The sequence below is a fragment of the Sceloporus occidentalis genome, unplaced genomic scaffold (genome assembly GCF_023333645.1).
Source record: "Sceloporus occidentalis isolate IW3139 unplaced genomic scaffold, rSceOcc1.0.p SCAF_2, whole genome shotgun sequence".
Classification (NCBI taxonomy): domain Eukaryota; kingdom Metazoa; phylum Chordata; class Lepidosauria; order Squamata; family Phrynosomatidae; genus Sceloporus; species Sceloporus occidentalis.
This window is the reverse complement of record NW_028316982.1, coordinates 59,081,272-59,104,215: the sequence shown is the minus strand read 5'-3', so window position 1 is coordinate 59,104,215 and position 22,944 is coordinate 59,081,272. Positions and strand designations below refer to the sequence as shown.

At 42.2% G+C, this 22,944-nt stretch overlaps 1 protein-coding gene across 5 annotated transcripts in view; it reads left to right on the top strand.

The window, feature by feature from the left end:
- Window positions 1-6,323: 6,323 nt before the first annotated feature.
- The window catches only part of R3HCC1L (R3H domain and coiled-coil containing 1 like), a 45,600-nt gene continuing 28,979 nt past the window's right edge, over window positions 6,324-22,944 (top strand). Inside the window, exon 1 of one of the 5 annotated variants that reach the window (XM_089509631.1) lies at window positions 6,324-6,393. Coding sequence is in view for 2 of the 5 variants with exons in the window: in XM_089509629.1 (XP_089365755.1) it covers window positions 6,545-6,569 (25 nt within the window). In the remaining 3 variants the exon portion in view is untranslated. Of the gene's footprint in view, window positions 6,394-6,511; window positions 6,570-9,610; window positions 9,634-18,765; window positions 18,819-22,944 lie in introns of those variants that run through there. The other 4 variants (XM_089509629.1, XM_089509630.1, XM_089509628.1 and 1 more) reach the window with 4 other exon arrangements.

The window sequence follows — 22,944 nt, the reverse complement described above, 5'->3', positions numbered from 1 at the left end:
CTGGCTTGAAGTATTGCTTGACTGTCATCCTAGATCACAGAAAAAAAGCAGTCTGTATATTAGGCATGCCTTTAAGTCTTGGAAGTCACCTTCAAGATGAGGAATAGACAATTCAGTGCTCCTGCCTCCAAAGGGGAGGGAGGTATACCTCCAGGGCCATGAGACTCGAGAGCGGATCAAAGATTGATAAGGAAAAACAAACATGTTTGATACTAAGGATTGTGTAATGATAGTGTGTCACTTGTTCATATCAGGGATGCTTGTGTAGAGGAAGTAGAAGAGGACAGGGAAAAAAAGCACAGATAAAGTCAGCAAAAATCTGAAGGGAAGAAGCATTTTAAAAGCAGATGAAAAGTTGGGATGGCAAACATTAATTGGGATTATCCTTGCCCAATTGGGACCGTTGGAGGGTATGACATACTTCTGTGTAGCTCAGGGATGGGTAACTATTGCAGGAGGGGGCAATTTTCTACTCTTGGGGCCAGTAGAAACATTAGTGTTGGTGACACCTGGTACGATAACTCATAGTGTCATCACCCCATTGGTCTCCTTTCATGCCACACCATACAGAATACTTAGTGATGGTTTTTATACTACTGTTACTTATAAATTGTAGTTCCCATATATCACTGAATGTAATGGCAATAGTTGTGACATAACCAACCAGCAAAATTAAAATCACACCTTTACACTACAATATCATATGCACAGCCTACATGAATTTACTGGTGCATAGTTTGATGTGTTTAAAATAAAAAATTGGTAAGATGTGATCTTTAAGAAAATTTAAAATGAATAAAAATATATTTTAATTTTTTAATAAAAAAAATCTGTAGCCTCTAATTTCTCCTCCCTCTGAGCCTTGTCCCACTAACACCATCTCTTCAGCGTTTTGAAGGAACACAGATGAACACCACAGCTTGTTTCTGCCAAAAGGCAGATGTTTGGGGAGCAGTGGCGTCACCCTCCCCTAAGGGTGAGGCTCCCCCACATGCCCTCCTAGTGACACCTCTGTTTGGGACCTTCCTGGAGACTCACTGATTGCTCAAAAGAAATGAACAAAACCCAACCAGAAATTGCCATAAATCTGCTCCTGCTTTGGGGGGAAATGGATATTTTGCTTGTTAAACAGTGCAGGGGCCCTTGCAACTTGCTCCTGGTGGCTTGCCAAAAAAGGACTGGTCCAGAGAGCTTGGAGGGGTCATGGAGAGCAAAAGCCACATAATTGTGAGATTATAAAAAGTTTAAGGCAGAACTCTTCTGCTCAAAGTTTTAACCGGAGCTGAATTCTGACAATCCCATAAATCTTAGCTGAGCATGTCTGTCCAGCTATCTTTCCCATTGCTTAGCTGAGCATGTTTGTCCAGCTATCTTCCCCATTGGCTCCAGCTTTCTTCAAAACATGTGCATTTTCAATTTTGTCAATGTCTTGTTATCAGCATCAGTCTTCCAGCTCTGGCAGTTCTCGAGAGATCCTGCTGGTTGGTGATTTTTGACATTGCAATGTGGCACTGCCATTCTTCAGTAACACATGAACACGCTCACCAAGATCAGATTAGCTGCATCAAACAGAGGCAGAGACAGAAAAGAAGTCCAATGCAGAAAGGTAGCCCCTGCATCTTGGATGAAATACCTGGGGACTGAACAAGCCAAAAGGGCCAGTCTTTTATTGTAGATAATAAAAGACTGACCCTTTTGGCTTGTTCAGTTCTTGTGTTGCCATTTCTATCATCAAAGGCAGCATAAATCTATCAGGGCCAAGCTATCTCTTCAAGAACAAACCATCCACTTCTGTTAAATCTGGCTACAAAGCTTCTACTAGAGTGTGACCAAGCCAAGAGTAGCCATGTCACTGAGAAGGATTTACAAGAGAAACAACCCCATACAAGAGCTTGGGAAAGTTACTTTTTCAAATCCTAGCCCCTCTCCCCCCAGCATGACCAATAGTTCAAGAAAAGGACATTTTCCAATATCTACTGATGATTCAGGAAACTTAATTTCAGTTTCTGGTGTTGCACTGGAAAGGAAACTGTACATATCTGTTTATTTGACCTCAGCCCACATGATGATAGCCCACATAGTATCATTTCTGATAATATAGTGAACCCTTGTTATCCGCTAGAATTTGGTTCTAGGACCCCCTGGGGATAACAAAATTAATGGATGCTCAAGTCCCATTAAATACAGTGGAAATAAAATGGCCCCTCTTATATAAAATGGCAAAATCAAGGTTTGCTTTTTGGAATTTATATATTTTTTGAATATTTTCAAGCAGTGGATGGTTCAATCCATGGATAAAGAATCAATGAACACAGAGGGCCGACTGTACAATACATGCAAAGCTCAGCTGCAGAGAATCTGAGACCAAATCCAGCCTAGAAGTAATAATGACTGCTTTGAGGGAGAATTGAATGCCAAGGACACAACACTTCAAAGGATGGATCCCACTAGATTCCTCACACTATTGTTTTAGCTTTAGTTACTGCTTGTTGATAGCAGTAACTCATAGATCTTAGAGGACATAAGAGGCCATCTTGTACAGAATCAAGACATTGATTCATGCAGCAGCAGGAGGTAATATTTCAGGATTAAAATGAATAAACCCCATCTTCCGTTATGACCTGTGCTAAACCAACCGTGGTTCAAAGCAGGAGTCAATTTTGGATTTTTCTCTTCATCACTTAGCATTTTATACCTCTGCTACAGAGAATAGCATCTTAGCAAAGACTAAGTGAAATAGAAGGGCAGATTTTGACTATGCCAGAAAGTAGTGTCCAGACCTGCCCGCTCATAACAAAACATCATGATGTATTTGCTAACTGTCTTCAGAATTAGGGAAATAACACAACTACACAGAGTTGCTTTGTTGTTGTTGTTGTTGTGTGCCTTCAAGTCGATTCTGATTTATGGCACACAATAAATTATGAACCCATAATTAAGTTTGCTTGGCATGTTTCCTCAGAGGGAGTGTGCCATTGCCATCCTCTGAGACTTAGAGTGTGACTTGCCCAAGGTTACCCGTTAGGTTTACATTCTTAACTGGAAATAAATCTTGTTGAAATCAAACAAGTTTTGGTTATGTACACTTGCACCTTACATTTGCAAGGTACATTTAGGTATAGTCGAGTCAACCCTGGTTAGTATATTGTTAACAAATACTAGGAGATGTAGGCTGTATTTCAGAGGAACTAGCAAAATCGCCTCTGAATATTCCTTGCTTAACCAAACTCTAAAGTTCATGAAGTCACCGTAACTTGACAGGCATGTTGGAGGCACACACACAATGAGTAAGTGCTTTACATATAGACCATCCCCAGTCCCTGGTGTCTCCACACAGGCTTAGAAAAGAGTCCAGGTAAAACCCTTGGAAATCACTGCCCAACAGTGTAAATAATACTGAGAAGGTTTACAACAGCTGCAAAATTTATTAATGGAGCCCTGGTGGCGCAGTGGTTAAATGCCTGTACTGCAACCATTCACTCAAAACCACAAGGTTGCGAGTTCAATACCAGCAAAAGGGCCCAAGCTCGACTCAGGCTTGCTTCCTTCCGAGGTCGCTAAAATGAGTACCCAGACTGTTGGGGGCAAATTAGCTTACTTGCTAATTAGCTTACTTGCTGTTCACCGCTATGATCTTTGGAATAGCAGTATATAAAAAAAAACAAATTATTATTATTATTGGGTTGGCAGCGGGAAGAGCTTCCTCCTACATTTTAGATTTTTGAAACTACATTATGTGCCACATAATCATTTCCATTCTAAACAAAAATGAGACTTGTGGCCCCTTAAAAACTACAAATTTCTTTTTGACATAAGCTTTCATGGACTGCAGCCTTTTTCATCACACCCACATAACAGTCACCAAAATTATTACGGGTGTGAGTTGCCACAAAACTGTGTTGTTTTAGCTGCAAAAGAATAACATGATTCCAACCCCCACTTGAAATATTAAAACAGAAGAGTTCCCAATTAATATGGGGGTCAGGCAAGGCTGCATTTTATCACCATATCTGTTCAACATGTACACAGAAAACATCATATGAAGAGCAGGATTGAAGACAGGAGGAAGGAACATCAACAATCTAAGAAATGCAGATGACACCATAATACTAAGTGGAAAACATCACAGACTTGGAACAATTACTGAGGAAGGTCAAGGATTGATGCTGAACATAAACAAAACAAATAGAATAACCATGGACTACATTCAGCCTAGACAATGAGGAAATCAAAATACAGTGTGCCTGTAGCATATGCGGGCTTGCCTTACGTGGATTTGACCCTATGGGTAAGGCTAGTCGCATAGGACAAAATGGTGTGGGCGCTGCAGGGAACACGCTGTTATAGAAAATAATAGGATTTAAGATGGTGTATGTGGTTTTTTCCATATGTGGGAGGGGGATCTGGAATGGATCCCCCATGTATAGGAAGGGGCCACTGTAGTTAAAAGATTTCTCATACCTCAGATCAAATGTTGGACAGAATGTAGACTGTAGTCAAGAAATAATAAGAAGGCTAAGAATGGGAAGGGCAGCCATAAAGAGCTAGAAAAGACCCTAAAGAGTAAAGCTATATAACTGAGCACTTAAGTTAGAACTGTCCAAGCCATGGCATTCCCCATAACTATGTGTGGATATGAGAGCTGAACAATGAAAAGTGGATAAAAAGAAAACAAGCTCATTTGAGATGTGGTGCTGGAGAAGAGTGCTGAGGATACTGTGAGTAGGAAAAAGACATACAGGTGGGTCCTTGAACAGATTAAGCCTGACACCCCTAGAAGCCAAGATGATCACATTGTGGCTGTTGTACTTTGGCCATATCATGAGAAGGAATGAAGGAAAAGACAATGCTAGGAACATTGTAGGGAAGTAGAAAGAGAGGAAGATTGCACTCTAGGTGGATAGAGAGACAATTAGGGAGGTCAAGGGTATGAGCCTGCAAAACTTAGGTAGAGAAGTGGAAGAGAGGGGGCCTTGGAGGTGGTCCTCCACAGGGTCACCAAGAGTCAAGGTTGTCTCAAGGGTAGTTGATAATAACAACAATCCCCCCTCCAAATAAAGTTCTATTTATAGGATTAGGTCCCAGTATTCCTATGGGCATACATAGGAAAACTATTTTTCATACACATTCATCCTTCCACGTTTGTGTCTTTGACTTTTGAGGATTTGAGTATTCATGGATTTTATTAATATGTTCCCTCTACATCCTCCAGCGCAACTCTATGGTCAACTTTAAGCAAAAGTTGCACTGAAGCACCTAGAGATTTCTAGAGACAACACTCCACTAGGCATTTGTAGCTCCTCCAGAGCAACTCTATGGTTAACTTTAAGCAAAAGTCACACTGAAGGACCTAGAGATTCCCAGAGAATCTAGGCATTTGTAGCTCCTCCAGGGCAATTCCATGGCCAATGTCTGGCCAGAACAGTTAAAGTGGAATAGCAGTGCTATAAGAGTGTAGTGCAGTAATCTATTAGGCTAATTCCATTATAATCCCGCTATTATCCCACTATTATACTGTCTGGATTACTGGGCACTAACCCGCTTATAGTGCTGCTATTCCTCTTCAACTGCTCTGGCTGTCTCCTGTTGCATTCTGGGATTTGCAGTTTAAGGAGGTGGCATTTGGAATTCTCAGCCCAAGAGCTCTTAGGCCTCACTGAACTACAAACCCCAGAATGCAACAGGAGGCAGCCAGGGCAGTAAAAGTGTCATGGCAGCACTGTAAGCAGGTAGTGTGGTGATGTGGACAGTTATTGGCTGGTAATGGGACAATCGCCATTCGACCACCGGTCTTTTCACACAATAGCGTAATAACGGAATGACTCTGGTGACTAATAAGATCTGATCCTGTATAGGTAGAAAGCCAGCATGGCATGGCGTAGTGGTTTGAGCATTGGGCTAGGACTCTGAAGGCCAGGGTTCGATTCCTAGCTCAGCCATGATACCCACTGGTTGGCCTTGGGCAAGTCACACTCTCTCAGCCTCAAAGGAAAGCAAGGGCAAGGGCAAACTTCCTCTGAACAAATTCTGCGACCCCCCCCCCCCCAAAAAAAAAAACCCTGTGATAGGTTCTCTTTAGGATCAGCAGAAATCAGAAATGACTTGAAGGCAGGCAAGAAGAAGAAGCACAAGAACATGATTTTATATCATTTTATTAGTTTTTCTTTTTAGTATTACTTTCTTCACTCTGAAGAAAGAGGTCCGTCGATTCTGCTTGTTAAACGGGCTATTATGAAAGAATAGAGTAGCCAGGACAATGAGGGCATGCCCCTAAACTACATTTCCCAGAGGGCCTTGCGGCAAGAGCAGGGGGCGTGGCCAAGGAAGGGGCGGACGGAAGCCGGAAAGGCGGAAGTACAGTAGCTGAAACAACGCGATTCTCCTCAGCTACGGGTAACTGACTCCCCTCCAACAATTCCCCCCTCCCTCAGCTTCTCTGCGTTTGTTCAGTTTCCTAAAAGTCCTCTCTTTTCCCCAGCCGCCATTTTGGGGCCATCTTTCCTGGGCAACTGTTGCTGCGCCTCTTCTTACCCCCACAACCTTGATGTCCCTTAGACTAGTGTGCTTGTGTACGCATCTACAGCCAATGGTCCCCAAACTGTGCCCTTTAAGGGAATTTGGACTTCAGCTCCCAGAATCCCAGGCTATTGGCCAACATGGCTGAGGCTTCTGGGAACTGAAGTCCAAAAGCTCTTAAAGGGCACAGTTTGGGGACCAGTGACGGGAAATAATGGGGTTTTGTACCACTTTTAAGTGCTGTAGCTCTATCCTGTGGAATCCTGGGACTTGTGGTTTTACCAAGCCTTCCCTGCCTGGTGCCTCATCAAACTCCAAGCCCCAGGATGGAGCCATAGCAGTCAAAGTAGTGTCAAAGTGCATTATTTCTACAGTGTGTAGATGCACCTTAAGAGAGAGGTTATTATAGCTTTCTGATAGCTTTTCTGTCCTCTTTTTTCTGGCTGCTGTTTAGTATGTACACTCAGCCCTCCATACTTGCGGATTTCATTATTCACGATTTGATTAATACGTTCTCTCTAGGAATCTCTAGGTCCTCCAGTGCAACTCTATGGTCGACTTTAACCAAAAGTTGCACTGAAAGACCTAGAGCTTCCTAGAGAGAATAGTCTACTAGGCCTTTGTAGCTCCTCCAACTCAATTCTCTGGTCAGTGTCTGTCAGACGTTGACCACAGAGTTGCACTGGAGGACCTAGAGATTCCTAGAGAGCTGTCCTCTCAGATGAAAACATGGTGTTTTTGTTACTGTCAGTTTTTCCATATTCACAGGGCTCCTGTGCCCCTAACCCTAGCGAATATGGAGGGACAGGTGCATTTGAGCAACAGGTGGGTCTTGCCAGGAATTCATTTCTGGGAAGAAAGGCACCAGGGGTAGAATATGACATAATTGCATTTAACTTTATTTCAGTTTTCAAACTTTTCTTTGTTTGGTATATGCATTAAAGCTATTTTGTACAGGTTGAGTCTCCCATATTTGGAATGCTTGGGGCCAGAAGTGGTTTGGATTTTGTGTGTGTATGTATGTATGTATGTATGTATGTGTGTATACGGTCGTTCCTCCCAATTTGCGATCTTGCCATTCACATCACTCAGTCTTTTGTGGATGGCAAGCTGGGAGGGACATAATGGCATGCACGCCATGCACAGAAGCACCCCCCCATTGTAATCAATGGGGCTCCAATATTGGTGATTTTCCCTATTTATGGGGAGGTCCGGACCTGATCCCCTACGAATCAGAAGGGACAACTGTATACACACACACACACATATATATACATACACATACACACACACATATATGTGTGTGTATATATATATATACACACACACACACACACACACATATATATTTGGATTTTGTAATATTTGCATATCCTGTACATATGCAGATATTTTGGAGATAGTTTATGTGTGTTGTGGGCCTTCGAGGTGTTTCCAATTTATGGTGACACTAAGGGTATGAGCCTATCATAGAGTTTTCTTGGCAAGATTTATTCAGAGGAGGTTTACCATTGCCTTCCCCTGAGGCTGAGAGAGTGTGAATTGCCCAGGATCACCCAGTGGGTTTTCGTGGCTGATCTGGGAATCAAACCCTGGTCTCCAGAGTTGTAGTCCAATGCTCAAAGCAGTATGCCGTGTTGGCTGTCACTTGGAGATGGGATGTAACCCAACTCTGAACACAAAATCCATTTATGTTTCATGTACGCTTTATGCACACAGACTGAAGGTAATTTTATACATAATTTTTTTGGATGATTTTGTGCATGAAACATTTTGGATTTTGGAATTTCAAAAGAGAGACTCAGCCGATAGTACATTAGAATAATTCTATCCAAAATCTTACACTTATTCCACTTATTCTGTGATTCGTGATGAGAATCTGTTGTAGCTGCAAGGAAGGAAGCCTTTGTCATTGTACAATAAATGTGCAGTTTCTAGAGGGATCCAGGCATTTTTCATGACAGCAGTGCTGCTGCTGTGAGATTATTGCATTTTCCTTTTACTCACATCATAATATTTTATCATGGGAAAGTGTGATTTGTGTCTTCCCCCTCAACCTTTTTAACACTGCCTCTAGAGAAGTTAATGCTCTGTGAAATGGCTCTGCAAGCATGTTGAGCTCTGGTTGGATAATGTCTGTAACATCACTGATCCGTCAGTTTACACCACCCTTCTGCTGCCTCTCTGGGGTGATGGAAGTTGTAGTACTGGAGTAGTTCTGGAGGGAACTGAGTTGGGGAAGTTGTTGCAGAGCATAATTCTCTTTTCTCTCTAATGCTTGTCTCATTTTATGTAGCACTTAAAGATTTTTATTATCCTTTTTTATCTGGAAAATGACATTTTTCAAAGGACTTGTGTAGTGAAGAACAATGATTGTATAAATGCTGTGTGCTCCCCTTCTCTGGTGCTGGAGCATATGCTTCTCCCATTCCCATAAGAACAGTGTTTCGTTTTGTTTTTAAAGCAAGCAACATACCATCTCTCCCTTCTCTATCTGACACCCACAACAGGGTGCAACTTTTTGCATGGGATATATTTCATTGAACACAATGGGAATTACAGCTCAATCTTATGCATTTTTATTCATTGGTGATGTTGTAGGATTGTTAGCCTGGGTGAAACTCTAAAGAAAAGCAGAGGAGAGCAGGTTTGACTTCTGAAGAAGCCATTAGTATTTCATGTGTCCTAAGAATGAATCTTGACTCTTAGAATAGATTGTAGGCCTAAATCCTGGTCCTAATTAACATTTACATATACAGTTGTTGTTGTGTGCCTTCAGGTTATTTTCGACTTATGGTTACCCTAAGTGATGAACCTGTCATGGGGTTTTCTTGGCAAATTTCTTCAGAGGGGTTTTTGCCATTGCCATCCTCTGAGGCTGGGAGAGTATGACTTGCCCAAGGTCACCCCAGTGGGTCTTCAGAGTCCTAGCCCAATGCTCAAATCACTACACCATGCTGGCTCTCTACCTATACAGTATTTGATCTTATTTGGTTTTGTGTTTTGTGTTTGGTGTGGAAAGCTTTCATATGTGTATGTAGAATGTTATGTCCCTTGTCCTTTTGAGAGAGAACCTTGAAAACATCACATTTGACATGAATAAAAACTGGAGCTCAGGTGGGTAACATTTCCTATGGTCCAAGAATGAGGCTGTGATCCCACCCCTCATGGCACCTGTTGTTAGTTCCTCCATTCTGAAGCTTTGTGTCTGATAACTTATAAAGGTATAAAGTGTCTATATAAAATTCTGTAACAGATCATTGATATGAAAACTCCAGCTTTTTCATTTCACCTTGGATATGACCTCCAAAATGCCCTCTGCATTTTTTTACAATGACAGCAAAACTTGCTCAAGTCTTTCCAGGTTTCTAAGCTAATAGGCTGGGCCATGACTATAGCTTATCCTAGCACTGTTCACTAGATATTTTGGTTAAAAATGCCCATGATCCCAGGCAATTGACCTCTCTGGTTGGGGCTGATGAGAATTGTAGTCCAAAATATTCAGATGAACTTGGTTTCAAAGAGGCTATTCTGCATCCTTGAATTGTCCTGTTTTTGAAAACAGGTGGCAACAATCCACTAAGAGATCTTAGTCAATTTACAGATAGCCATAGGAGAATGGATAGCCCCTTAAGTATGTTGGCTTGATTTTTAAGGGCATCATAGGTCAAACCTAGCCTTGCCAGGAAGACAATATGAAACTTGTACAGATGGCAGAGTATGTTATGCTCTTTGTGCATAGTGAATTATGCTTTTAGTGACCTGTCACTTCGTTCTGCTCTACCAGAATCCTCTGAACAGCTTTTGGAGACAGGACAATATAATAGAGTATATTGCAGTAGTTTAGCTCTACATCACTTTTCTATTCTCTCCCAATAATTAGTGTTGTTTGACCATTCTGGTTGTGACCATCCATCTGCTACTCTAGTCTTTTTAAAATAGAAAACTATTATACATCTGGATACACTGAATTAATTTAGTATGCATAAGAATGATTAAAAAATTAGGTCCTCCCCCTCATCTTTTCTTTCCTCCTTTTCTTGATACAGGGATCACTCAGCCCTCTCAGTCAGTATCCTTTTGAATGACATATGAAAGTAGAAATATTAAATGCAGCCCCTTGTAACATAATGAACTTTGGCCTGGTACAGTGGGCCAAAAAGGACGCCCTCATCACGTGCGAGGGGCGGCACTTCTAGATGCCGCTCACACATGATGAAGGCGTCCTCACTGCGTGGCGCCGAATAGACGGTGTGCGTAGCGATGCTGTCACTGCTGCGTGACCTCCAGATGGAGCTGCACAGCAGCGATGTGCTTGTGTTGCTGCCAGCTACAGTATTTGCGGCGGCACAAAAAGGAGCCACTTTTAAGCGCTCCTTTTTTTCTCACGTAGCCGCATCATGCAATTTGGTTGTTGCAGCCTGACTATGCGGAAAAGAGAGGTGGTTCCCAGCCGCCTCTTTCTGGCGGTCTGTACCCCTCCATAGTGAGCTGATGTTGGAACTGCTTGTGCTATTGTACACAGGTTTCATCACATCCAAACTCCCATGAGGAAGGAGTTCAGATAATCTACATGTGTTTATGACAGTGGTAATATGAGAATCTTCATTCTTTTCATTTCTTTCTAACACATGTGGCAGCCACAGTCTTAAAAATGGAAGAGAGGATAGGTAGCCCATAAGGCGACATTGGGAGAAAGGCTTTTTAAATATGTTGCAAGACATCTTCATGTACCTGTTAGAGGAAATGGATGCAGTAGACATAAGATAAGATATTTCTTCATGGTGCATGTAATATGCTTCGGAGAAAGAATTCTTTTTAAAGCACTGTACACAAAATGAATGAAATAAAGCTACACTGTGAGACAGGTCACATAAAGCTGCAGTAGATATAGAAATGAGTATATGAGAAAACTATTGCCATGATCATCCACCAGTTCTTGTTAAAAAGAGCAGTGCCCTCTCAAAGACCTGTACTTGAAGGTGCAAGCAAATTTTGGACTGAAAGGGATCCCACAATATTGTGACCACATGAAGAAGGCCATACATATACATACCATATGAACAGATTTAAGTTATGCTTACCAGCTAAATAAATCATAACCCCATGAGTAAGGCCTCTGACACAGGTCTTAGACTACAAGGAGAAACATATGTTTGAAGGCCAGTCCTTAAATGTCCTAAACTATTTTGATTCTTACCTCTTAACGTCAGCACTTTGGATAGATCCTGGAAACATTCACCCAGCTCAAACGTGTCATTGCATGATAGCAAGTTTTTTAAAAGAATCAATTAATGTTGTATTTATTAATTCCTCTTGAGGCCCAAGGACACTCCTCCCTGAGACAGTTTCAGACTGTTTCCACTGATTACATAGGTTGGTTGATTTCTGTGTTCCTAAAATGATTGACGTTCTACTGTTCTGGTGCTTGCACACCAGTCAGAGCAGCTTGGGGCAGTTAATGCCAATTATAAAATACAGCAACATTCCATCAAAACAAATGATAAAATGAACTCAAGTTTGACAGATCAACAAAGATGTCAGGTAGGAAATTATATGCCCTGTAAAATAAAGTCCTACAGGAATTTTTTTTAAAAAATCCCTATCCAGCAAACATAGTCCAACTCGTCAGGGAGATGGGATCCTCTGAGTATTGCTGGAGCTTTGTGTTCAATTCTATAACAGATAATGATGTACTTGGGGGGTACAGACACACATCTGTATGCCCCACCCTGTAGGTAATCCATTTTCCTGTGCATTTTGGACTGTACAAATTTATGTCAGTAGCAGCCATAGTCCTTTGGGTACAACGGATGAACCATGGTAACTGCTGGGGCTTTATTGAATTACAAAGAGATTCTATTTGTCAGGGCCCCTGCAGGAAGGAAGTTATATGGTGTCCCTCACCAGCACTGTTCTGCACCTCCCTCTTCTCCTGGCATACTTGCAGCCCTAGGCACTCAGTGCCTCATAAAACATATATCCCCAGCCGCCAGGCTGTGTTTTTCAGTCTCCTGCCAGCAAGCACCATAACTGCTGTTCTTCATCATGGTTGTTTCTGTATTCTTGCCTTGCTCACTTACTGTTCTTGAGTGACCACAGTGTGATGGGTCACTTTCTAGCAAGAACAGAATTTGTTCTGCAAGTCAAAGGAGGAAAGACGTTGGATAGCTGTGCATGGGGCTTTGAGGCATGAAAGAGGCTTTGTTTGCAAGAAATGTTCTCGGTAAGAATGAGCAGAACTTTGTACTTCACAGAGCTATAGATTCCACAATTAAGCCTGAGCTTTGCATACAGTAACATCACTTAAGGAGGCTACTGGCTCTCTAGCTTTGGCTGTGTGATTCTGTGAAAGCTTGAAAATGTTACTTTTTGGCACACAGTTCCCACAGTCTCCCAGCCAGCATGGCCATGGTCCAAAAAAGGAATGTTTCCAAACTATTCTGAGACTTAGGTTTTCTCAGTCCCAAACAGCAGCAGAGACAATGGTGTCCCTCGAAACAATGTGTGGAGGTCCCCTCACATTTCTTCTTGATACTGTGACCATACTGTGACCATACTCATGCAGACTTTATGATATCAACATTGTCAGTCTTCTTTTCCTCCTTCCCAAACTTGCTTTTTTTGGTAACACCTTGCCTGATGGAGAGATAAGAAGTTCTCTAAGATGTGGGGAAGCTTACCTATTTATTCACAGAGGGGCAATTGTGCCTTGGGAGATCAGAGATCTATCTATCACAGAGAATGCTACTTTCTTTCACCTCTGTTTTATTTAAATCCTCCAGGTGTGCCCTGTAGGTTCCAGCCAGGTTGCTGTGGGCAAATCTGGTCTCCCTGATCATGGGTGCATCCTCTTTCTCATTCTTCTCTTTCTCTGGAGTGTATGATGTCTCTGCAGCCTGAAATAGCAGCAGCTCTTTCATCACTGTCAGCTCATCTCCAATTTGCTCTCATCCTGTGTCTCTTTCCAGGTTTCTGTCCCTGCTCAGTGTCTGCATTTCCCATCTCCGCAAGCTGTGCCTTGCCCGGCTGAATCGTGTTTTATTTCTAGCCTTGCTCACTTCCTTTGAATTATTTCCTTGTTCTTTCTGCTCTTTGCTGCAAATCCCCCTTTAGTGTCATCTGCAAATGTAATTGTCAAGAATTTGGAAATAAAATTTTGGGAAACTTTCCCTGAAGTTCAGTGGCATCACAATTTTAATGCTGCTTCTCTCCTTCTCTAGCCCGAGTATCTTTTGATGGCAATTTTGATAGAGTCAGTCTTGTGCTCTTTTAATCCTGGGTGCCCTGATCACGCATGATCCCATCATTGACTAGATATGTGAAGTCTTATATTCACCCTCTCTTGGTTGGGTTATTTTTTGTTCAATACTTCATACTGATGCTGAGCTCACCAACAGGCACTTTCAAAATTGCAGAGCTCTCTCCTGTTGGAAATCTCCACATGTATGGAGAAGCTGTTGTTCATGGGAAAGGAGGAGACTGAGCCAGCAATGCAAACTGCGTCTGACTGCAACCCCTCACCAGAATCCCTTTCTTTAACAATAGCTTATCCAGGATTCAGTAAGTTAATTAGCCAAACCCGATGTGCCCTGGAACATATGTCATTTGTAAGGTGCTAGTTTTAGATGTATGCATGTATGTAGCAGCATTTTTACAAGGTCATTCTTCTTTTTCTTCTTTCTTTCTTTTGTACATGATAGATTTAAATAATCTTATTCCTGTTGGACTTCTGGTTAATTTCATCTCTCTCCTTATTTATCGATGTGCTCTCTAGCAGGGCCTCTGCCCTTGATATATCTGTACAATCCTACCTAATTCCCCAAGTCCTTTTAGTCAGACATTAATTCACTTTTCTCCATTGTTGCTTTCTCTTTTTTTACTTGCAGGTTTAAAGGAATGCCACTGACTTTTTAGTGTTGAACTGGTGTTAGTAAGAGTGTGCTTCATTCAGGGAGCTTGAAATGGGAAGAAAATCAAGTGTTTCCTCTATTGTGTCTTTTTATTTTTATTTTTAATAGGTATGATCCTTGCATGTTCAAAATTGCAGCAAGAAGTGAAATTGATTCCCTACTCTTTGTATGAGTTTTTCTATTCCAGTGTGGAAACATGGGTCCAGTGAAGGAGATCTTTACTCGTCTCAGTTGTTGTGGGGTGAGTGTGGGTGAGCAGGGTTGGCAGTCAGAATAGATGTCAAATTCTATGGCTTTAAAAGGTGATGGAGAGTCAGGGCAGAAGTAGGATATGGATCTCCTTCTATCCATCTGGCTGGATTCAAAGCTACTTACTGGCTTTATGACAAGTGTTGCAAGTGTTCCTAAAGTGCAAGGGAGCATGACAGACCCCTGAGGCAATGTTTTTTGGCTTCTGGTTTGTAGGCTGCTTTACGATGGGAGCCAGCTCAGTCTTGCTGCTGAATGAGAAACTTTACAGTCTCTTGTTCTGACAACAAATGTTAGTAGGCTTCCTTTGGATCACTGCATGTGTGTGTTTGACCACTCCTGATGTAGGAGTTGAATCTAGACCAGCTTATTCTCAAACAAAGACCAAAAAGGGGTAGTAATGGTTTGTGTCCAGCTTGCCATAGTATACTAAAAGAGGTATACTAAAAGCAAGAAGTGGCAACAGGTTCCACACTGGCTATTAAATAATGCATGGTGGTAGTTTTGATGACCAGCGCCACCAGGACAGCTGGATGCAGATTGCTAGGGATTTTGGAGCAGAGGGAAAGTGACATTGTTTTAGAACCACAAATCCTTTAATTTTTGTATAGCAAAGCTAGGAAACCAATGTGCTTTCAAATCTTGGACTACAGCAAATGGGAGATGTCTCAAGAAACCAGGATGGATGACTAATGAACTTTCAACTGAGCTAAGTTTGAAACGGAACACGTATAAGAAATGGAAAAACGGAGAAATCACCAAAGAGGAATTCAAACAAATAGCAAGCATATGTAGGGGTAAAGTCAGAAAAGTTAAAGCACAGAATGACCTCAGGCTTGCTAGAGAGGTTAAAAACAACAAAAAGGGCTTTTTTGGATATGTCCCCAGCAAAAGGAAGAAGAAGGAAATGGTAGGGTCACTGCGTGGAGAAGATGGCAAAATGCTAACAGAAGACAGAGAAAAGGCAGAATTACTCAACAATTTCTTTGCCTCAGTCTTCTCAGAAAAGGAAAAGGGAGCTCAACATGAGGATAATGGAATTGAGGAAAGAATAGGGGAATTTCAGCACAGAATAAGTAAAGAGATAGTACAGGAATATCTGGTTAATCTAAACGAATATTAATCTCCAGGACCAGATGAACTACATCCAAGGGTATTAAAAGAACTGGCAAAAGTAAATCGGATCCATTGGCAATAATCTTTGAGAACTCCTGGAGAACAGGAGAAGTCCCAGCAGACTGGAGGAGGGCAAACGTCCCCATCTTCAAAAAGGGGAAAAAGAGGATCCCAACAATTATCGTCCAATTAGTCTGACATCAATACCAGGAAAGATTCTGGAGCAGATCATTAAACAGAGGGTCTGTGAACATCTAGAAGGCAACTCCATAATCACAAAAAGTCAACACGGGTTTCAGAGAAAGAAGTCATGCCAGACAAATCTGATCTCTCTTTTTGATAAAATTACCAGCTTGGTAGATGAAGGGAATGCTGTGGATATAGTATATCTTGATTTCAGTAAGGCTTTTGACAGGGTTCCCCATGACCTTCTTGCAAACAAGCTAGTGAAATGTGGGCTAGACAACGTAACTGTTACATGGATTTGTAATTGGTTGACTGGCCAAACCCAAAGGGTGCTCAACAATGGCTCTTTTTCATCCTGGAGAGAAGTGACCAGTGGGATCCCACAGGGCTATTCGACATCTTTATCAATGACTTGGGTGACAGAATTGGGGGCATACTTAGCAAATTTGCAGATGACACCAAATTAGGAGGAGTAGCTAACATCCCAGAGGACAGGATCAAGATTTAAATTGACCTGAATAAACTAGAAAGTTGGGCCACAGCTAACAAAATGAACTTCAACACGGAGAAATGTAAGGTACTGCATTTAGGGCAGAAAAATAAAATGCACAGATATAGGATGGGAGACACCTGGCTGAATGAGACTACATGTGAAAGGGATCTGGGAGTCCAAGTAGACCACAAGTTGAACATGAGTCAACCGTGCGATGCGGCAGCTAACAAGGCCAATGCGATTTTAGGCTGCATCAGTAAAAGTATAGTATCTAGATCAAGGGAAGTAATATTCTGCTTTGGTCAGGCCCCACCTGGAATACTGTGTCCACAATTTAAGAAGGATGTTGAGAAACTGGAGTGTGTCCAAAGGAGGGCGACTAAAATGGTGAAAGGTTTGGAAACCATGCCCTATGAGGAATAACTTAGGGAGCTGGGGATGTTTAGCCTGGAGAAGAGAAGGTTAAGAGGTGATATGATAGCCCTGTTTAAATATTTGAAGGGATGTCATATTGAGGAGGAAGTAAGCTTGTTTTCTGCTGCTCCAGAGACTAGGACCCGGAGCAGTGGATGCAAGCTACAGGAAAAGAGATTCCACCTCAACATTAGGAAGAACTTCCTGACAGTAAGGGCTGTTCGACAGTGGAACACACTCCCTCAGACTGTGGTAGAGTCTCCTTCCTTAGAGGTCTTTAAACAGAGGCTGGATGGCCATTTGTCAGGGATGCTTTGATTTGGATTTCCTGCATGGCAGAATGGGGTTGGACTGGATGGCCCTTGCGGTCTCTTCCAACTCTATGATTCTATGATCCTTGGCCACTAGCTGGTCAGAGCAGGAGCTGAATATCATTTGGAGAGCCACATATTCCTCACCCCTTATTATATAGCTGTATAGATCTCAACACGGGAGTGGTTGGGTATGTTAATACAATCTATTATCCCAAATGTTAGAACATATTTAGCTGCTTGTGGGTAGATTGGCCACTTATGCATTACCAAAAAAAGGACACCAATTTGCGTATGCTTATTTATAGTTTCAAATTTATAGAAATAATTACTATAATTATTACAACATGCCATGACCAGGTGACCTGTGTGTCTGCTGTGCAGGTGTTGTTTGAGCCTAGCCCCTGGCTGTCCTTTCATGGAGTTGTTAATCTTTCAACTGTTGAACTTGGGAACCTGTCACATAGACAATGTCTTTGCATACGGGACTGTCCTGTGATGTCCGTTCAAACAGAGGCATGTTCTTCTTAATGTGGGACTTGTAGCCTTGCTATTTGTGGGAGATTCCCCCTAACATAGAAGAGATGAGGCTCTCTCTCTCTTTGTGTGTGTGTGTGTGCCTGGTGGTACAAGATACAGTCATTAGCCCTTTATTGTGCTATTTATTTGTGAGAACCTATTATTGGTGGGAATATTTGGATTGTATAGTACCTTTTTAGCCAACAGTAAGCAGTCTGGAGTAGAAGATGCTGTGAGGCCTTGTATTTCTTTTGCCAAGGTGCTGCTTCTGGCACGTTCAGAAGCGCTCTTGCCAAGTATCTGAAGACAAAATTAGTGGATCAATCTAAAGGGGTTTTTAATTTGGGTTGTTTGGAGTCTCCTTGCACTTCTCCCTTTTTATTGGCATTATTATTTTGTAAGAAGTGCCCATTCTGCAACAGGCCATAAAGAGTGACATTGTGCATGTGCGAATGCTGAGTGACACCTGGTGCTGTCCCTCAAGGGCACTTTGCTGCTCCCTAAGCACCAATTGAGAGCTGCTCCCCTTTAGCAAAAGCTGGTGGAGGCAGAGCAGTAAGGGGAGGGAGAAGAAGCTGATGGGTTCTGGTCACTACCAAACCTGGGAAGAAGGTGGCAGCCAAATCTCTGGGACCAAAAATGTAACTGGCATTAGCTTTGCTTCCTTCCTCAGTGCTCTGGGGCAAAGGATATCTGCCTTGCCATCTCTTCACTGCCTAGCCCAAGAGTTGCCACTTCTCGCCTGTGATCAAGGCTCTAAAGGTTAAATATTTTATCGATGGAATTATGGATTGAGTGGAATCGGAAACCACAAACGCTAAAAATACAGTTTGCTGCCAGGAAGCAATAGCGGCTGCTGGGAGCACATGGGGTGCCACTTCAGCCTTTACTGCTGGCAGCTGCGCTGGTGCTGATGTGATAGAGGCCGTTGTTCTCTGAGGGTGTGCTCTGTCTTAAAGTCTCAGTAGGCTGTCCCGATCTTCTCATAAGGAAACAAGTGCTCCTTCCCCAGTGACTGCTAGTCTCAGTGGGATACAGTTTGTGCAATGCCAGTTGCTGCTGCCAAAATTGGGGCTGTGACAGGAGGATTATGTTCCAAAGGTAAGTAGTTAGAAGAGTGCAGCTGCAATGAAATGTGAAGTATATGTACATTCTGCTGTGCTATATATGCTTGGGTTATCTCTGATGCCTTTGCTGGATGTTTTTTCCCCATGTGCTGCCAGCTTTTACCACTCAATGCCATTCTGGGCTCATGTCTCAGTAAAACATATTGTGACGTGTTTTACTTCTGGTGAGGCCTGTATAACAAAAGACCTAATGGATGGTTGCAACTCCCTCCTTGATGATTTGAGATCCTCTAGGACAGTGGTTCTCAACCTTCCTAATGCCACAACCCTTTAATACAGTTCCTCATGTTGTGGTGACCCCCAACCATAAAATTGTGGTGTCTCAGTTCCTAAGACCATCGGAAATATGCTCTAGAGAAATTCCAAATTTCCATTAGTCTGGTCCTTTCTCACCTCTTTGCTGGAATATTGAAAGCCTATATGTGTGAGAAAATGTGGTATTGTCACATCTCTATTTCTTCTTTCCTCTATAGACTTGGAGACACAACAGCTTTTTCAGCCAGCCATTTTGCATGGCCTACGTGCATATCAGTGTATGTGTTGCTGAGATAGTAAAAACCTTGTTTAGTTTTCAGTGAATACCAGCAAGGAAGCATGAAGGCAAGGGATAGAGGGACAGATGTGAAGAAATTAAATGGAGGATGGGTGTAGCTTGGAGATGGATATACAGAGAAACATACAGGTTGAGGAGAAAAGAAAAGGTAATGAAAGGGTCAGTGAAGAAGCAGGGGAAAAGAAAATATGGGTGAAAAGATGAGGGCACTGTGAGATTTGAGGGCTGTATGCAGTTGGAGGTTTATAGGAAAATTAGAGCGTAAGGGAAAGGGATGGATACTATATAAAAACTTATGAGTGGAAAGGCAGAAAGAAGTAACAGAGATCAGGGTGCAGAGAGAGAGAGAGAGAGAGAACTGATCATGTCATAGGTCGCGACCTCTTTGGGGGTTGAACAGCCCTTTCACAGGGGTCGCCTAAGACCATCGGAAAACACATATTTCCAATGGTCTTTGGAACTGAGACCATCAGCTGGGGAGCCACCGCAACATGAGAAACTGTATTAAAGGGTTGTGGCATTAGGAAGGTTGAGAACCACTGTCTTAGGTGGTAGATAGAGAAAAAGAAGGAAAATTGTCAGAGCAGCTTTGAGAGATGGGTGATCATGCAGAGATGCAGAGAGAAAAAGGAAGGTAATAGAGAAGGGATTTAAAAAGAAAATGTACTTACGATGGAAATAACACTTCCATGGTTAGTGTAGCAATATTACTCTATGAAATCATTAAAAGTGACTGTTAGACTAATTTGGTTTGTACACCTGTCCCCTGAAAGGCTGTCTTGTCTGAGAGTTCTTCTCAGGCTTTAACTTTTAGCTGTATTGCATGTCCAGTTTGGGAGCTATCTTGTATGCTTTTTCTTCTGCAGTGTTGTGCAGTTTGGATTAAGGCTGTTTTTTAAGCACAGAACTTAGAGAAGCAAAGTTGGAAGGTGTGGTGTTCAATGTAGTGTAAAAAGGAGACACGCCAAGGGACACTGATTCAACCCTCTGAGCATGAAATCGGTTGGTGCCGAGGCGTGGCGTGGGGAGGGTAGCGTCTGATGGAGTGTGTAATAGACTGCGGATACAAGTGAGATACAAGATCCTGAGAAATGAAATTTGTGGGCTGCAGTTCCTTTCCCACCCTAAAAAACAAAACAAAACTCTGCAGAGGCTGATGCAGAGGGTATGGCCTAGTTAGGCTTAAGACATCACAGGGCAAGGCTCTGTGATTATAAGAGCCATGAGGGATCAGACCAAGAAGAACTGAGACCCATCAGACCAAAGACCCATTCAAACATTCTCTTCCTGCAGTGAGAAAACCAGATGCCTATTAGAAGCCCACAAATAGGACATGAGTGAGAAAAGATCTTCCCGCTTATGTTCCCCAGCAACTGGTATTCAGTGGCATGGTCTCTACAATAATGGAGGGGACACGGACACACACACACCTATTTGTGTGGACCAGTGGTTCCAAACCTTTGGCCTTCCAAATGATTTGGACTTCCACTCCCATAATTTCTGACTGTTGGCCAAGTTGGCTGGGGTTTCTGGGAGCTGAAGTCCAAAAGAAATGGACTGAAGGTTGGGAACCATTAGTATAAGCTGTTTTTTCCTATGGATTTTTCCAGTCCTCTTTCAAAACCGCCCAAGTTGGAGCCCATCACAATATTTTGTGGTTTTAAAATCCACCATTTTAACTATGCCCTATGAGTCTGTCTAGTTCCATGTTGGTCAGTTAAATGTTGATGGGAAGTGTACAAGTAAGGCCTGAAAAGATCAGCCTTTCACCATGCCTTTTCTGCCAGCAGCTGGTGTGGAGAGGTACACAGTCTCTGAATACTATCATGTCTAATCACTCTTGAATGTCCTTCTGTGAATTTGTCTAATCTTCTAAAGCCACCTGAGCCAGTATGTGTCACCACATTTTATGGCAGTGAATTCCATGTTAATTGTGTGTTGTGTGAATAAGAACTTTCTTTTGTGTGTCATGAATCTACTCCTAATTGTTTTAATAGTGTGCCCTGAGATTTTTGATATTATGAGAGAAACAAATTCCTGTCCACTTTCTCCTTACTGCATAATGTTTTAGAAAACTTTTATCGTGTCAAACCAAAACACCCCAATTGTTTTTAACCTTTCTTCATGAGGAAGGCGCTCCAAACCCTTAATCCTTTCCAGTTGCCCTTCTGTACCTTTTCAGCTTTTCAGTGTAATTTCTGAGGCAGGGCAACCTGGTCTGTGCAGCATTTCCCTGCTGTGATCTGGATTCCATTTTACCTGTTGGGTAAATTTGAAGTTGCCTCTTACATAATGCATGCAATTACTGTACTGTGTGAACACAGATTTTATACTTTTGTTCTACATAGGATGTGGACACTATATTCCTGCATATACTGTACATCTATCTGAGAGCCACTATTGAACCAGGACACATGGATTCGTGATGGCAACACTAATGTACGCACAAGTTGTACTTGTCATGTGTAGTGTGCTCATTCTCTGAAGCCTGTGAAAAGGAGATGGAAAGGTTGTTCAAAAGGTTGCAAACTCTGACATCAGTTGGGTTTTAATGGAAGGTGTGACTGACTGTGGCTATTCAGACCATGGAATGGTGCAGGTAGTGCTGCTTCAAAATGACAGACTATGGCAGAGTTGTCTCAGCCTAGATGTAGGATGGCCCTCGATTCTGAATAGTGGGAAGTGGACAAATGAATCATTTCCAGGAAGATTTATGATTTTCAGCCCTAGTGCAGCATAGCAATGGAAGTTTGGGTTCAACATAAAATCATGGAATCAAGGAGTTGGAAAACACCACAAGGACCATTCAGTCCAACCCCCTGCCATGCAGGAATATGCAAACCACTCCCGACAGATGGCCATCCAATCTCTGTTTAAAAACCTCCAAAGAAGGAGACTCCATCACTCTCAGAGGCAGTGTGTTCCACTGTCAAACAGCTCTTACTGTCAGAAAGCTCTTCCTAATAGGAATGGTTGATCATTCAGTGGAGTTTAGATTGGAGAAAGGCAACTTCTTACTCTCAGGAGTGCTCTATTCTCTGTAGTCAAATGCTGGAACAACTTGACCTCATGCTTGGGCAGATTCTATAATTAAGCTGGCATCATGTGATAGGAAAGACTTAATAGATATGAATGCATGTGATGAGACACGACAAGATTATTAATGTTGAGGACTGATACCTTCAAATGAGAGACTGACAGATTCATTTGCAGATTCATTAGATGTTTTTCTTATGTGTGAAATTGTATGATTTTTTTTCTTAAACATCACCTAATTAAAAGTTGGCAGAGCTACTGGGGACCTAATAAGTGGTTTTGGGAGCCAGATCTAGGGGGTCATTTGACTATGCCTCATCTAAGTGATGAAAGCATCATCAACATTGATCAAAATACTCAACTCGCCAGAATCATAGAACACATATTGTATTCATTGGGGGTTTTGCTTCCAGACTTCCTGGAACTGAGCGTTGAGCTCTCAGATACCTTGCAGTCATGTCTTTTCTTTATCTCTATGATCATCAAGGCTAAAAAGCATTGAAGAGAACCT